At 41.3% G+C, this 16763-nt stretch overlaps 1 protein-coding gene and 1 pseudogene across 1 annotated transcript in view; both read left to right on the top strand.

The window, feature by feature from the left end:
• The window catches only part of FRMPD4 (FERM and PDZ domain containing 4), a 712471-nt gene that overhangs the window by 52709 nt on the left and 642999 nt on the right, over nt 1–16763 (top strand). Inside the window, exon 4 of the mRNA XM_006906031.3 lies at nt 9147–9270. Coding sequence (XP_006906093.2) covers nt 9147–9270 — 124 coding nt within the window. The remainder of the gene's footprint in view (nt 1–9146; nt 9271–16763) is intronic.
• On the top strand, nt 8329–8447 carry LOC112472297 (annotated as a pseudogene).

The following is a 16763-nucleotide window of genomic DNA, read 5'->3' as shown; positions in this document are numbered from 1 at the left end:
AATTATAAATAATTTTAATATAACATTAAAATTCCGGTTGAATTTCTTTGACTTACTGTGAATTCATTTATGGGCCAGATAAGAAAATGATCAATTGCTGCATATCACAGGAGGAAAATTTTGGTTTGGGAAGAAAAATTTGTCTTTATTAAGTTAGAGTCAATTGTATTATCTTGATTGGTTTTCTTGTTTGGGTTTAAATTATAAATACTTAAGTAAATAAGAGCCTCTTGGATACCTTTCAAAGATCATTAGATCTGTAAAAATTTGTTCAGGTCATAAAATTTGCATCGGATATTTCTTTCCATACTTGCCATCCTTGTCCTTAGCTACTCCTATTACTGCTGACTGCACCTTATATCACAGATAACAGCGTGTGAATATTACAATTAAATCATGCAGTCAGGAGCTTCTAACAAAATGAGCAAAAGGAAGTAGAATACATTGAATTTTTCTCTGCAGATAAACAATAAGTTCCAATTCAGGGACTCCGTTCCTCAATCATTAAACATTTATTGAGCATCTTCTATGTGACAGTTTGGGCCGGGGGGAAATATTTCAGTTATATGTTATCTTTTATAGATTATAAATCTATAGAAATTTAGAGATTTCATACCATGATCCCATTTGATTTTTAGCCCAAATTTGGAAGGGAATCAGAGGAAGGCTTCTGCCTACCTCTAAGGTTTGTGTGGGTCCCCTCTGGAGAAAGAGCAGAGAGATAGAGTGGAGAAGTCAGCCCAGCCTTGCACCACCTGGAGAAGCTCTATCTTCCCCCAGGTGGGTTTCTCTATGTGAAATCTTGGTGTGGACTGGGGAAGGCCAGGCACCTTGTCGACCTGAAAACGGGGAGCAGAAAAAGGGCAGTGACATGGCGCTGGGGCAGGACAACCTCCGCCTGCAAGAGGCTCGATTCCTAATTCACATCCTACGCTGCCTCCCAGATCCAAGCAGGAGGTTGGGTTTCCAGCTCATGGGGAGAAGAGCACTTCTGAGTCTACCTAACGCCCGGATAACTCTGGTGCTCACCCGACACCCCGCTCCTAACCAAATTCAGATTGCTACTTTTCCCTTGTGTGTGGAGTGCTAGGACCAGGGTCTGCGAAATGGGAAAATTCTTCCCCAATTACTCATCACTATTTGATGGTGACCTAACAATAATAGCAACGGCATCTTGGACTTGCCAATAGGTAACTCTTTGCCTATGAATAAGAAACTCTGAGCCAAAACGTGTTGATCTGTGAAATAAGGGAGTTGGACTAGATTAGCTCTGAGGTCTTTCCCAATTCTTACTTGCCACGAATTTTGGACTTAACGTTTTGACTCCTAAATTAACGCAGTTTATGTGGGGCTCACGACCCAGGGATATATATCAGTATAGCAGATGCTGTCACGGCGGCGCCTGTTCATAGCCCATTGGCACACACTATTTCTGCTGGCTTTGCTGCGAGCACCTATCACTCTCTGCCAGAGGCTTTTATCTGGCTGCCGAGACATGCTTGGCTGCAAATGCAAGGGAGTTAAAATCCCCAGGAGTGGTCCTCAACGAATGCCAAATGTGAGTTGAAGAAAGATATTGCACGTTGAGGAATATATTTTATTCGCCCTGACCAGGGTTACCAGATTTAGCAAATAAAAATACAGGTCAGGTATATCTGGGTTTCAGATAATATCAAATAATTGTTTAGTATAACTATGCCCCATTCTAAATATTATGTGGCATATGCTTACAATAGAAAACTCATTGTTTATCTGAAATTCAAATATAATGCGAGTCCTCAATTTCATCTGTCGTTGTTAATCTCAAGTCTTATTGGGAGCATTGGGCATTGCAACTAGACTTGCGGGCCAGCAAGCGAAGCTTCATCTGTATTTGCATCCGCTTCCCTGCGCTGGCATCACCACCTCAGCTCCACCTCAGATCCTCAGGCATTAGATTCTCACAGGAGCACCGGTCCTGGTTGCCACAAAGTTTGGGGACTCCTGGTTTAGAAGATGCAGAGGATGGCTAGAGTGATGCAGACCTAAGTACCGATGCCCAAGGATAACGCCATGTTGAGAACCAAATAGTAGATGAGTGTAGAATCATCAATTCAAAGGGCTCAGGGAAGCAAACACTGAGCACGGTAAAACTGCAACCAGCAGTCTCAAACACTGTGGGGACGGAGACACTGAAGTTGCTGAACTGGCCCAGACATTATTCATTTCTTTAGCCCTACTGACTAGCACAGTGCCTGGCTCACTCTTGGTGCTCAGTAAATATTGAATGAATGACACGGAAGGAAGACTGATGGAAATATGAAACTCTGTCTTTCTGAGTTTTATGAAATGGTGCCCCCTGAAAAATGCACAGGGCCTGTTTGCGCAAAGTCCCATCTGATTATAGATGTATAGAAAATATGGATTGCTCTATGTATTCTAAGTAATGAACTTTTCTAATGTTGTCCTCATTTTTCATAGTAGGTACAATTGAACTTAAATCTTTCATGGCTAGACAGGTTTTTGAATGCCATTTGTATGTTCGAAGCTAATTTACTTAATAGTCAACTAATCTGAACCTTGAACAATATTACTGGAGCATTTAGATAGAGCGAAAGGGTTTGGGAGGACATTTTCTCATTCGATTTCAAAGGACTGTAGGCAGTTCATGTTTTCAATGACATTTTCTTTTCGTAGGAAGGATAAAAGGAAGGATAAAAATTTTATTCTGTGTTTATTAGTTCTAACTATAAATTCAGAGTTGAAAAAGATCAGTTTCATCCTCAGCAAGCCATGTGATATGTCCTCACTCTTTTACCGAGAAAATAAAAGGCAATAGAAAAATAAACAATAGCATCTAGGTGACAGAAAAGTAGCGCTAACATTTCCGCGGTGTTCGTTAAATTCGGCTTTTATTTTGACTAGAGAAAACCATTTTTACGAAACATTAAGCAAGCTGCTCTCCAAAGGGTGGTTTCAACTTAAAATCATTTATTCTGTGGATGGTGCATTTTTCAGAGTTTATATGTTCATTATATGTTGACAGAGTGTCAGCCACATGAGAAGGGCTGAATTGTGTATATGGAGAAGTACTAAAAATGCACATAGGAATTCAAAATAATATATATTTTAATGTAAAATGAAAGCTGTCCTTGTTGTTAGCATTCTATCAGAAATAAAACTTTCCCCTGATGCTATAGAGCCAATGACAGCTCTTTGAGGCTTATTGTGCCAACTCTGTGTGGTACTGCCATAGAGAGTCATAAAAGGAATAAAAGGAGACCTCCTGTTTCTGAGAGTGGCAGTGTCACTTATTCAGACCAATTCTCTGGATAAAATACGTTTTAAAAAGCTTGAAATTACTGAAGAGCTGACAAAAGTAAAGGAAAGTGAAGGAAAATGTAAAATAACAAATGTTGGCGAGGATGTGGTGAAATTGAACCCTTAAGCACTGCTGGTGCGAATGAAAAATGGTGTGGCTGCTGTGGAAAACTGTGTGGCAGTTCCTCAGTTAAGCATAGAGTTACCATATGACCCAGCGATTCTACTCCTGGGTATATACTCAAAAGAATTGAAAGCAGGAACTCAAACAGATACGTGTACGCCAATATTTGTAGCAGCATTAGTCATAATACCCAAAAGGTAGAAACAACCCAAGTGTCCATCAGAAGATGAACAGATAAACAAAATGTGGTCTATCCATACAAGGAATATTATTCATCTACAAAGAGAAATAAAATTCTCATCCATGTTGCAACATTGATAAACTTTGAAAACATTATGTTGAATGAAATAAGCCAAATGCAAAAAAATAAATAAATGCTGTACAAATTCACTTACATGAGATTCCTTGAATAGGCAGATTCATAGAGACAGAAAGTAGAATGGAGTTTACCAGGGGCTGTAGGAAGGTGGGATGTGGAATTAGTGTTTAATGGGGATGGAGTTTCATTTAGGGAAGATGAAAAAATTCCAGAAATGGATAGTGTTGATGGTTGCACAGAATCGTGAATATTTAATATATTTGATGTCACTTAAAATGATTTAAATTTAAATGTAAGTTTTATTACATATATATATATATATTTACTTATCACAATTAAAAAGAAAAAGAAAAAATGTGAAGAAAAAAATAAGAAACATGACAGGTGAATGAGTACAGAAGCTGCTTTTGACCTGAGGACATTTGCCATTTCTCAGAAAATTAGGCCTTTTCCTTTACAGCCTCCTGCAGCAACAGAGACAGAAATCAAAGCCCAGTGTCTTTTTATTGGGTTTTCGATATTCATCTTCATTAATTTTATCCCGAATGTGCCATGAGGTTTTCTGAATCGGAGATAGACTATCATTAGTGTTATTTATGTAATAATCACTGCATTGGCCCCCTTGCCCCAAGCCTTAGCCCTGGGACATCAGGGGCCAAATGGAAATAGCTCTTCTCTGAGGGGCCCGATAGATAATCCATAGGTGAGAAGTAGAGAAAAATGGAGTTTCTCTGCTTATATACAGAAGAAAGGGGCAGCTACATCCCCCTCTTCTCTCATAAAGAGGGAATAAAACTTTTGGTCCTTGGGGATGGGATGAAATGACCCCAGGTTCTCTCTCTTACCTTTTGGAATGTAATTAAATATATTTCCAGACCAGATAAGCCTGGATGTCTCTGGCTGTCCCAGGTCGTGAGCCTCATTTGCCCTTGAAGTGTACACACATACCCCCAGAGTTAGATAAATCTCTCTGGAGTGCTCACAGTTTTCATACAGTGTGTAAATTACCTTCCCAAGGCTCGCTCGTAGCTCAGGAGCCCGAGTTTTCAGCAAAATTTATTTAAAAATCCCCAGCTCCGCAGAAACACAAAAATATTTTCTCTACATCCCACACTATTGAAGACCACACTTGACAAAATTTTAAAGTTCAGTTTATCAACTCTTTGTACTACTAATGCTTTCCCCATAAGATCAGGAACAAGGATTTCCATTCTTTCCACTTTCCTTCAACATCGTACTGCAGGTTCCAACCTGTACAAGAAGGTGGGGCATGGAGAAGGATGGGAAAGGAAGAAGCAAAGCTGATTCCATTGTGCATTGCACGATCATCCATGTAGAAAATGCTGAAGGATCTATAGAAAGCCTCCTAGAATAGTAAGTGAGGTGAACACAAATACCTGCAGTGTAAGGCTGAGTGTGAAAGCTGCTTTTACAGAGGTACCACTCCCTTCAGAAGTAGTGAGGTGGGGAGATTAATTTGCTTGGAGAAAGTGGAAAGCTTCCTTGGAGGTGAGCTATGAGTCAGGTGTTTGAGAAAGGATTGATTTTGGTCAGGGATAAAGGAATTGGTATTCCAGTGGAAAGGAAGAGGAAAAACCGCAAATATTTGGAGGTGGAAAATCATGGAGAGCTCGTTGCATTCTTTAATAAAATTGGAGCCGAAGGCATGAGAAAGAGCAGAAGGGAGGAAGGGACAGAAAGGAAGGTTGGGAAGAGATGGCGGAGACCTCGAATGTCAGGCCCAGAATTAAGGACTTTATCTGAGCAACTTTAAGAAAGGGGTATAAAATTATTTTCTCAACTGTAAAATAGTAGTCTTACTTATTTTTCTATTGCCTAGTCGGAAAAGATGATTATGTTCAAAAGTAATTTCAAAGTCACTCAACTAGAGTATACCTTTAGTATTTTAAAGTACGCAAAATAATCCCAGTTTATGTAAAAACGGAAAATAAAAACATGAAATGAAATCTTTCAGATCTGCTGCTCTCGCATATTTATCATCGCTGTCTGTAAACGTGGGACATACGCCCTTTGAGGGTAGCAACTGATGACCTAAGTCTTTTGTATTTGCCACTGCGCAGGCCGGTCAGTGGGTGTCTAAAACATCTTTGGTATCCCGCTATGACATTCAAGTATGGTAATCCAATTGGTAGCCGGTGACATTATTAAGAAATGAGTGTTTCCGGGTTTAAAAAAGAAAAGAAAAATCCACAGCACATAGCCAAGGAGTAAATATGGAAAACAGGTTGGAAGTAAAGAGATTTTATTTGTTGAACTCTCGCTTCTAGGACCCCGCGCTCCAGCGCAGAACGCTCCCCCCTCCTCCAGGCCACACTGAGCCTCCTGACATTTAGTCCACAGAGTGGGCCACGGCTTGCCCATCTCAGAACCCCATTCTGCTTTATTAGAATGTCTTTTTTTTCCTTCTTATCCCAAATGAATGGGACACAGCACCTCTCTCCCTGCCCATTCAATACCCTTCCCCACGGCAACCCTGAAGCACAAACATCAGCCCATCAGAGACTGACCTCTCCACGCTCATTTCCAAAATCAGCCCTGGAGAGGACAGAAGGCCTAGTGACACAGTTTACCACGTGAGGAGCTCGCCTTTCTTTTGACCGCACCCACTCCTGCTCAGAGAGGAAATTCTGATGCTCCGAAGGCTGTTTCTCCCGAGACAACTTCCCCTCTGCAAGATTTCTCCCTTAGACATGCCATTCTGAATGAGAACATGTCCGCCACTGTGGACTTGCTGAACTGCGCTGTTGCTTTTCAAGCTATCTGCCTGATATTCTCAGTGCTGAATTTAAATAGACCGCTGTTATGTCTTGAATTGAAAGGACTTTTTTTGGCACCGATCAGAGTAGGTAGGGAACCTATGTCCTCATTATCTCTGCTTGATTTCTTTTGCTACCGAAGATCAGCTTGGATAGTTTGCCAGAACAAACCCTACTTGCAGTGGGATGACAGAAAGCAAGGTAGAATAAAGAATATGTAACTAAGGAGAAATTAGCATATTCTAAACAGCAAGGTTTAGAGACTTGGAAATTATAGTAGTGTATTAAATAGGATTCTCTAGAGAAACAGAGCCAATAGAATATGTAGAATATAAATATTTAAATAAATATCTACATATATAATGTGTGTCTATATCTATATATCTGTATCTCTATCTATCATCTATCATCTATCTATCTATCTATCTATCTATCTATCTATCTATCATCTATCTAGAGAGAGAGATTACAGAGAACTGGCTCCCATGATCACAGAGGCCGAGAAGTCCCATGACCTGCCATCTGCAAGCTGGGAACTCAGAGCCAGTTGTATAAGTTCCAGTCAGAATGCAGGAGAAGACCCATGTCCCAACTTAAAAACAGGCAGAGAGAGCCAGTTCTCCCTCACGCCAACTTTTGTTCTGATCGGACCTCCAGTGGATTGGATGAGGCCCACCCACATCGAGGAGGGCCACCTGCTTTATTCAGTCTACTTATGTGAATGTCAATGTCCTCCCGAAGCACCTTTGCAGACACTCACACAATAATGTTTAACCAAATATCTGGACGCCCTATGGCCCAGTGAAGTTCACACAAAGTTACCCATCACAGGTGGAGCAGCTTGGCAAATGTCGATGGCGCGTTGGTATTTTCCGCTTTAAATGTGTCTCCGTTATGACAAATCATTGGCCCCCTGCGCATGAGTCCTCCGGTGCATGCGCGGTGCATGCACAGCCTTCATTATTTGCCCGCCACGTGTCTTTGGCATAAGCCTGTCTCAAATGTAAATAACGTTCTTCTTCTTTTGAAAAAACTTCATTAAAGTAATGGGTCTAGAACAGTGGTTTCAACCAGGGGGTAGTCTGCCCCCAGGGGACATTTAGCAGTGTCTCGTTAGGCGAAATGTGACCGATTTTACAAAGCAAGCTGCCTGTTCTGCCTGCAAGGGGCAGGCCCACATCACCTGAAGGTAATATTGTCGCATAGATAACTGGCCCCATTAAGTTGCTTATGGCTTTGGATTGTAAAGCTCTTAACAAGCATGGGCCACGAGGCTACGGGGCCACGAGGCTACGGGGCCACGAGGCTACAAGGCCACGAGGCTACAAGCCACCTGCGTTAGCACGTGCCCCTTGGCCATATTTAACAAGCCCCATTGCTTTCTGGGTGTGGAGTTCTATCATCTTGCTGGCTCTTAGGGCTCTGTCCGTAAGTTCCCTTACTTAGCCCTTGATGTAATTCTGGAGTTGCCAGCCTCTTTCTTTGGTCTCTTGGCCCCAGGAAATTTTCCCAGCATGTCTGGAGATATTTTTGGTGTCACAACTGGGGAGTTGCTACCGACATCTAGTGAGTAGAGGCCAGGGACACTGCCAAATGTCCCCCAATGTACAGCGCAGGCCCACAAGAAAGAAGTATCCAGCCCCAAATTTCAGTAAGGCCGAGGCTGAGAAATGGCGATATAGAGTCAAAGGGACATTCCATACCACTCTACAGAGTGTACTCCAAATGTCCCCCATCTATGTCATGGGAAGCCAGTGCTTTCTGAGTTTAAATTCCTGGGTAGGATCTGGCATTAAAATGAGCAACTTGTCTACAGCCATGCCATCCCGAACGTGCCTGATCCCGTCTGACCTCAGAAGCTAAGCAGGGTCGGGCCTGGTTAGTCCTTGGATAGGAGACCACCTAGGAAGATCAGGTGCTGTAGGCATTAAAAAAAAAAAAGGCAACTTGCAAATAGCTTTAAGGTAGACATGTTAAATCTCAAATCTGGATGAAAAACAAAGCTATGAGAGAAGTTAGATAGCACTTCGAAATCTAGGAGAGCTGTGAGGATTGCGTGCAGGTGGCTTCATTCCAGCTCAGAGCACCAAATATCCCATAGTGAGTTCTTAGATGGGGAGGAGCAAATACTCGTTTTCATCAGAGGCAAACTCTGAAGCTGCAGTTCCGGCCTCTTCGGGCCTTCGGAAGGTGCTGCTTCGTGCCCCGTGTGCGATCTCTTCCATTCTAACTGCGCTGGGTTGTCCCGATTCAGAGGGGTCAGTGACAGAACATTAGAAATCCTGTTTCTTCACCTGTCGATTCGTATGCTCGATGCCAAACCCGATTCCATTTTTACCTTTTTTTTAAGTGAGTAACCCGTGCATCTTTGCTCATGGTCGGGGGGGAAAAAGTTCCTGTTAATAATTTACAAAAGACAGAGCTACTCCTCTTCTGCATCCTTAAATCTCTTGGAGCACGTGATCGTCTAAGCATATCTGGTTTCCAAGTAGCTGAGTGATGAAATATGATTGGCCTCCCAGCATCGATTCTTCTCTCCTTCTTCTCATCTGGCAGTTGTTTCTTAGGATACCGTCATTCTTCTTATAAAAGAATAAAGAACAGAGTTCTTTCTTTCCATCCTTAGGAAAAGGTGAGCTATTTTGCCTTCCTACCATGGACGAGGATCCCGAAGGAGAGACTTGGCAGACCTTCTCCATTCCCTGGGGCTTCGGCAAGGCGGTAGAGGATGAAGGAGGACACGTATGCCAGTGAGTATAGTCCTCAAGTTAAAACGGCAGGGATCTTATCGTGTTTCCAGAGACTAGCTCGTGGTTTTTGGTCGGATGAATTTATCTGGACAGGGGTTGAAAGCTACAGCTCAGAATTATACAAGAATGATGCCTTTGATAGCAAAGTGTCGATGATCCTTCTGAGGTTTGTTCAGGCGCTTCTGATATTTAAAAAGAATATCGAAGATGAAGCAGGAAAAGCCTGCAAAAGAAAAGTACAAAACCATATACGACCTTGGTTGTTTATTTCCTCGAGACTAGATGTCCAGAGGCACTTTTGGGAAAAGAGAAACTGATTTTATCTGCTCGTCCGTATATATGGTATTATAATAGGCTATAATTTATAGTAAACTTTTGACTGCACTTTTGGTGAGGGAAATTGATTTGTGCTGTGTTTGTTTGTTTTTTTTTTTTCTTTTTAAAAATGGCATCTTCTCAGTGACGAATGTATCTGTCAGGTTGAAAAGTTTTGATTTTCAACGGAAAATGTTATGTTGGTTATGCGAATTGGTTTGTATTTAATTGCTTCTTTATGTTCGGTGGTCTCGATAAATAAGCTTTTCTCCTCTGAGAAAAACCACAGTTTTACAGAAAGTTCACATCGTTGCTGAGTGGCTTATGGTTTGTAAAAATATATAATTCTTTCTCGGGATGGTCTAGGGTTCAAGTCTGAGAAATTTGTCAGTAATGCATACATTTTGGAATGCCAATCAGAAAGTTTCCAGTCATTCTGCTATTTAATGCTTTCTTATCAATCATTGACACCGTGTTATGAGCCACTTATGAATTTGTATAAATGATATTCTTTCAGTAGATTTTATGATTATCGAGTGTTAAATCATTGCAATAAATACATTATGAAGAGGCCTGCTTGTAAAGGTTAAGAAAGCTCTCCAAATGATTATGATTCAGTAATACCTTTGCGTTTTACTGCTTGGGACTTCGAGCCAGATATTCTTTAGAGTTGTCATAATTTTCCATGACAGTAATCACTTGGTGGCACTATTTGTTTTAAAAACAGCCTTGAGAGTTTTCACTAGAGCACGTGAAACCTCTTTCTGTTATGTAGTTAGTTCATTGTATGGGACCGAAACATACAAAATAGTCTGACATTTTGGGACTCGGAGCTATTATCTACCCCGCCCCCCCAAACAACTTTGCTTGTGATATAATTTTATTGAATAACTTTTATTTTTAGTGCACAGATTTTCCCCCTGATTTCATACTTGAAGCATGAAATGATTGCATATTTGGGATAAGGAAAGTGACTACTTAAGACATAGGATCATGGGATTTGTGTCTCTTGTTTACCTTGTCAGTGACATGAAAAGAGATTCAGCTCCAAGTTCATAGAAGCGTATTTTTGGGTTTGGGAAAAAGCAGGTAATAAAAGAGATAAGAAATATTTTACGTTAACATACTAAAGCCGAACCACTGAATTCCATTTTGATAGTCTGTTGGCCATAGTTTTAGCAACGTGTACCGAGTGACAAGTCTATGTGTCTCGTTTGATTAGAATTAGTGGTGGGTTGGTCTCTAAAGACTGAAGTTCTGTGTTATCCCTGGATGTGCTTAGTCATGAGATGATTCAGGTAGTATATTATGAATTTTCATATATAAAATGCTATTTTCTTGTATAACGCAATATAAAAAGCAACCATTATTATAACTTCAGCCTATGTCTCCGGTCCAGGGTGCTCTCAAGTACAGAACTAGTAAACAGGTTCAAGATTTAACGAATGGGGGATAATTTTCATAGAGCAACAACTGATGTTGGTCCAGTTTGTTTAACTGAGTCTCGCTCGTGCTGCTGGCTTCACAGGAATAAGATCTAAAATCCTTAGTCTGTCCTCCAATCAGGCAGAGCAGGCTGCTCAGACTAGGGGCCCGCACCCCTCATTCATTTGCCTCACTGCTGAAGGAGCTAGCGTAAGACCGATGTGGAAAGAATGGTTCACTTTCCTGAAGTTTCATAACCCTTCAAGATTAAAGTGACTTGAGATCGTTCTTGTCGTTTTTTCTATTGATTAAAGAGCAATTGGTTCCTCTGGCCAGTAGAGCAGCCGCACGGAACGGTGAGGACTATGGTGTCCACACCAGCCTGACCCGGATGTGCACCCTGGTGCCTTTACTTATCGGCTACATGACTTTGGGCAAGTTTGTCAGCTTCATTGTCCCTCAGCCCTCATGTCAGTACCATCAATACCATGAGGATAATACCTCCTGGAGTTGGAGGGGTGAGCGAGTTACTATAGGAACCACTCCCCTAGAACAGTGCCTGGCTTGGCCAATTGTCTAATTCCTGGTGGTGATTCTGATTGTCAGCAATAGTGGCAGTGATAGTAGAACCTTTCCAAAGCAATCTTGTTTGCAAGCCTTCAAGTATAGTTTAAGTTGGAGTGAAAGTTATAGGTTCTATTGCTATCTCCATTGTCTAGTAGGATGAATGAGTCATTTAGAGCTTGGGAGAGGGAGTGAGTACAAGAAGGTTGGAGGGAGTTTATATTTCTGTGCAATTTCTTTGGTTTTAAACACAAGGCTTGGTAGAAAGTATAATGAAAACATCAGTGAATTGTAAAACAGGACTAAAAAAATGAGATGCGTTTATTTCAGTTCAACTATTTCTTGAGAACCTACCAATGTGCTAAGTGCTGGGTACAGAGAGAGAATTCGAAGCTTCAATGAGATACCACACCACACCTACTAGAATGGCAAAAATGAAAAGTGCTGGCAATGGCAAATTCTGGCAAGGTTGTGGAATGACTGGAACGCTCATACGTTGCCAGGGCAGTGTACCCGCAAAATGCTATAGCTGCTTTGGAGACCATTTGGTAGTTTCTCATAAAGCTAAATATACATTTGCCATAAAACCCATATGATCCCACTCTCGGGTATTTACCCTAGAGAACTGAAAACTCACGTTCACAGAAAAAACCTTTCACAAATGTTTATAGCAGTTGGATTCAAAATCGCCCCAAACTGGAAACGGCCCCAGTAATCCTTCAGCGGATGAATGGGTAAGCAGTATTAAATCTTCACAACGAAATACTAGTCGGCAATAAAAAGGAACAAACTATTGTTAGACACGTTTTGGATGAATGTCAAAGGCATTAGGCTGAGTGAAAGAAGCAACTTTCCAAAGGTTACGTACTATGTGATTTTATTTATATGACGTTCTCAAAAAGAAAACTATTGTGACAGAGAACAGATCACTGGGTGCTAGGGGTGGGGGGAGGGTACTCTGGCACCTTATATGATGGAACCTTTCTATATTCTAACGGTGGACATGGTTGTAAGAATGTAGATGTGATAATATTAATGTTTTAAAAAGTTTTACTATGTGATGATTCAAAACATGAAAATGAGAACACGAGATTCTCGCCCTTGAGGTGTTCAGAGGTGCAGTGAGGGACAAACACATCATCATAATGCGGTGGGGTGGATGTAGCGATGTGGCATACTTACAGAAGAGCTGCCATCCAGCATGACAGCCCATCCTAGTGTGCCGTGGCTGGATCACAAGCGTGCCCGGATGTCGCTGCACAAGGACTATGCCAGCCTGAGACCTAGGCCAGTTACTGATGGCCATGCACAGCCTTGTCCATTTCCCCACAGCCATTTTCTACGTGTACCAGGATGTGAAAAGAATTGTGAGGGCACAGAGGAAGGACGCTGCCTGAGAGGAGAGGGGTCGGTACCAGGAAAGGCTTCATTGAGGAGATGGATAGTACATGCGGTGGCAATTAAAGGACGAGAAGGAGATAGCTGGGCAGAGGAGGGCTTCTCCAGGGCAGGGAGAGGGCATTCCAAGAAAGCCATTCCTTGCCCGGGAATGACACATAGGAGGGAAAGACTTGGGTGTGAGTTGGGAGCTCAGAGGTACTCAAAATTCCAGGAATACAAAATTTAAGATGGCGCCGGAGAAGTGAGACTGAACAGATTTATAGATAGCCGTGTATAATAAAGGAATATTTTGTTTTCTGATAGTAGATTCTGAGCATATTTACGGGTGGATGGGGAAGATGCAGCAGAGAGGGCAATTTAATAAAAGAAGGCTGGAGGGATGAGATAATGGGAAGAGGTATAGAGTTTGGTCTTAACTGTCAAATGCTGGAGAACATTCTTGTAACACGTGTAGCATTAATGGAAGGTTCCGCCTCCTAGGAAGGTTATTCCATTCATTCATCATCAATTCATTCAACATATCTTTACTGAGCACCTACCTGCCTGCTAGTCACTGTTTTAGGTCCTGGGAATCCAACACTGAACAGAAAGTCTTATGAAGCTTCTATTTCAGGGGCTAAATGAGCTCAGATTTAGACACTTTGGAAGTGTAAAGGGACTCTTGTAATAACCCCAAGTAGGTGGGTGCTACAAATAGCAGTCCGGCCTGAAAATGCCTCATTGGCACAAATTGGGAATCACTGGCACCAAGATAGAAATTGGAGCCTTAGAAATTGGTTAAATGATCAATTTTTTATACTTCACTAAAGCTGGAAAAAATCTAATTTCTTCACCAAAATTCTCAGTGATTTGCCATCAGGACTGGTCTTTATGTGAGAGAGGGAGAGATGTGTCTAGTTTATGTTATATCTCAAGGGTGCTTGTTCACTTACCCATCCGCATTCCTTTGTTATGGCATCCTGGTAAAGGGCCCTCTAATCTTTCTAGAAGAGACTGTCTTAAAAATCACAAATGTCTAACATGCAGAACACTATAAGCTTGGGGTGGTGGGGGAGGGTGTGGATAAGAAAGAGTAGACCTGATCCCTCTTCTGAAAACACTTAGTCTCACGTGAGATAGCTCCTGTGCCCTTTGTGAGGGTTCATGGTGCTTGACAACAGCTATAACCAAACAAGCAGAAAATCCGAGGTTGCTAAGGGGACTTAATCTTCCAGTACATATGCACAGGCAGAGTTGTAAAGCAATCATCGAGGACTCTTCTGAAAGGAGTATGTTCTGAAGCCAATTGTTGATGACCTGAATCCACAGCAGCTTGGAATGACATAGGCCAAGTTCTTGGCTTTGACTTTGGATACCGTACATGAGCTCATGGTGTTTCGGAGACATTATTTTAATGAAAGTTTTGAGCCAGCTGTGTTGTTAGAGCTATTGTGACTCAGGTACCTATCGATGCCACTATGTCGATGTGGCTTTAAAACCAAATCATTAAAATTCTACCTGTTCTGAAAACCAGGAAATAAACAAATGGATATTCTTTCTCCATCCTAGGGCATCATCTCCCCTGCGGTGGGCTTGGGACAAGGTGGAAGTTAGAAATGGGAGAGTTGAAGGGGTAGGTTCGGGCACCATCTGGCAGGAAAACTACCCATGACAGGGAATTATATGCTAACCATTGTCCTTGGCTCATAAAGGACTTTTTGTTATTCTAAACTGAGTGACAGCTCATTCTTGGAGCCCACGTGGACATCTTGAATGGTCTGTGCCTCCTATTCATTAATTTCACCTTTAAAATTACAATGGCTCTACTTGTTTATATTCGGTAAAGAATTAAACTTACTCAACTAAAATTTTAACCTGTTTCCTTTTCCATTTGATAATTCGGGGGATAGATACCTCTGCTATGTTGAAGGCTTCTTTAGTTTTATTGATCAGTATTACGCTGGACACTAAGGAGGAAGAGGAGGAGGAATTTGTGTCCTCGTTCTCAGCTCCGTACTGCAAAGAAAGACTTTAAAGGACTTTCTAACAGATCTTCTAATATATATATTTACCAAAATTTATATTATAAATTTCCTTTGAATTGGTAGTCTTGAGAGTTGAGGTATTCTTAGAGAATTATAACAGACTTTCAAAACTCTTTATTGCCTTTTTTATTATAAAATCACATGTCAATTTTTTTTTAAATACTAAAACGAATTAAGTAGAACATGAAAGCTGCATAACTGAGGAGGAGTTAACTATAGAACAAGAGTCAGGCAAGTCCATTGTGTGCATGACTTGGTAGTAAAATGGCAATTTCACATTTTGAAGAGGTTCTTTTGACAAGGAACTTGACTCAGAATTGCCAAGTCGTAGTGTTCCTTGCGTTCAAAGGGTCCATCAGAATGGCCGCCTCAAAACCATTGTGTCATTCCACTCCTGGGTATGCATCCAAGAGAATTGAAAGCAGGATCTGAAAGGGATATCTGCACACCCATGTTTATAGCAAAATTATTTACAGTAGCCAAGAGGTGGAAGCAATTCAAGTGTCCATTGCTGACTGGACTACCAAATGTGGTTATATCTGTACAATGAAATATATATTCAGCCTTTAAAAGGAAGGAAATTCTGACACATGCTAGAACCTGGATGAACCTTCAGGACATTATGCTAAATGAAATAAGCCAGTCACAAAAAGACAAATACTGTGTGATTCCTGTTACGTGAGGTCCCTAGAGTAGCCAAATTCTATAGAAATAGAAAGTAGAATGGTGCTCGCCAGGGAATGCTGGGAGAGGGAAATGGGGAGTTGTTTCACGGGTATAAAGTTTGTTTTGCAAGATTTTTGAAAAGAGTTTTGGAGATTGCTTGTGTAGTAAGGCGACTGTACTTAGCACAACTGAACTGTAAGCTATAAAATGGTTAAGATGGTAAATTTTATGTGTATTTCACTACAATTAATTTTTTCCCTTTTAACGTTTAAAGAAAGGTTGTTTGTCAACCCAGCCTGCTTGGGTGTGCACATGACCTATAAAATCAAAACTCTTCTAATGCCATGTAGACCCGAGGTGTTACTGCTGTCACATTCTTTGTTTTCTAGTGTCTCTGTGGCAAGGGGCTTTAAGAGTAGACCTAGGAGATTTATGAACTCCTCCGTTCTCAGTGCAAATTCTTATCTGTTGAACCATTTCTCTGGGGAAGAGGGTGCATCACTTTCTTCAGTTTCTCAAAGAGGCATAAGTCTCTCCCCTCATGGGGGGGAAAAAAGGCTAAGAAGTGCTGGCCAATACATCGTCTCTATTCAATAGACTTCATTACATTGACTGTGCACAAAAGGTATTATTTCAAACCTTCGAGTCGAACATATACTCAAAGCAAAATCTGATCGAGGCTCATTTATACAATTGATTATTCCTTCTATACTTTCAGTGGCTGGGCTAAAACCCAGGTGCCAGCTGGGAGGTGCCAGCTTAGGGAGTGCTTCGTTCTTCAGGGATGCGCACGCCCTCCAGGAATCATTTTGGTTGGTTTCTCAGTTCTTCCCACACAAATCAAGAAGGTGTATCTTGTAGTAACCCCACCGATCTGTGCTCCCCCTTCATGATTTTCCTCCAATATGCATTCCTACTTTCTGAAGGTTTTTTTTTTTGGTGACAATTAGGGAGTCTTCTCTCTCAATAAAGTGGATTTCTAGAAGGAAACAGCTGGGAAACATGTTGGAATTACAGAGGAGATTGATTTACGGTTGTTTTTTTCTTGTTTTGTTTTTTTGAATACAAGGCTCAGACAAACTCAGTGCTAAAAAGCAA

This window comes from Pteropus alecto, unplaced genomic scaffold, assembly GCF_000325575.1.
Source record: "Pteropus alecto unplaced genomic scaffold, ASM32557v1 scaffold511, whole genome shotgun sequence".
Taxonomy (NCBI): Eukaryota; Metazoa; Chordata; class Mammalia; order Chiroptera; family Pteropodidae; genus Pteropus; species Pteropus alecto.
This window is presented reverse-complemented; position numbering and strand designations above follow the sequence as displayed.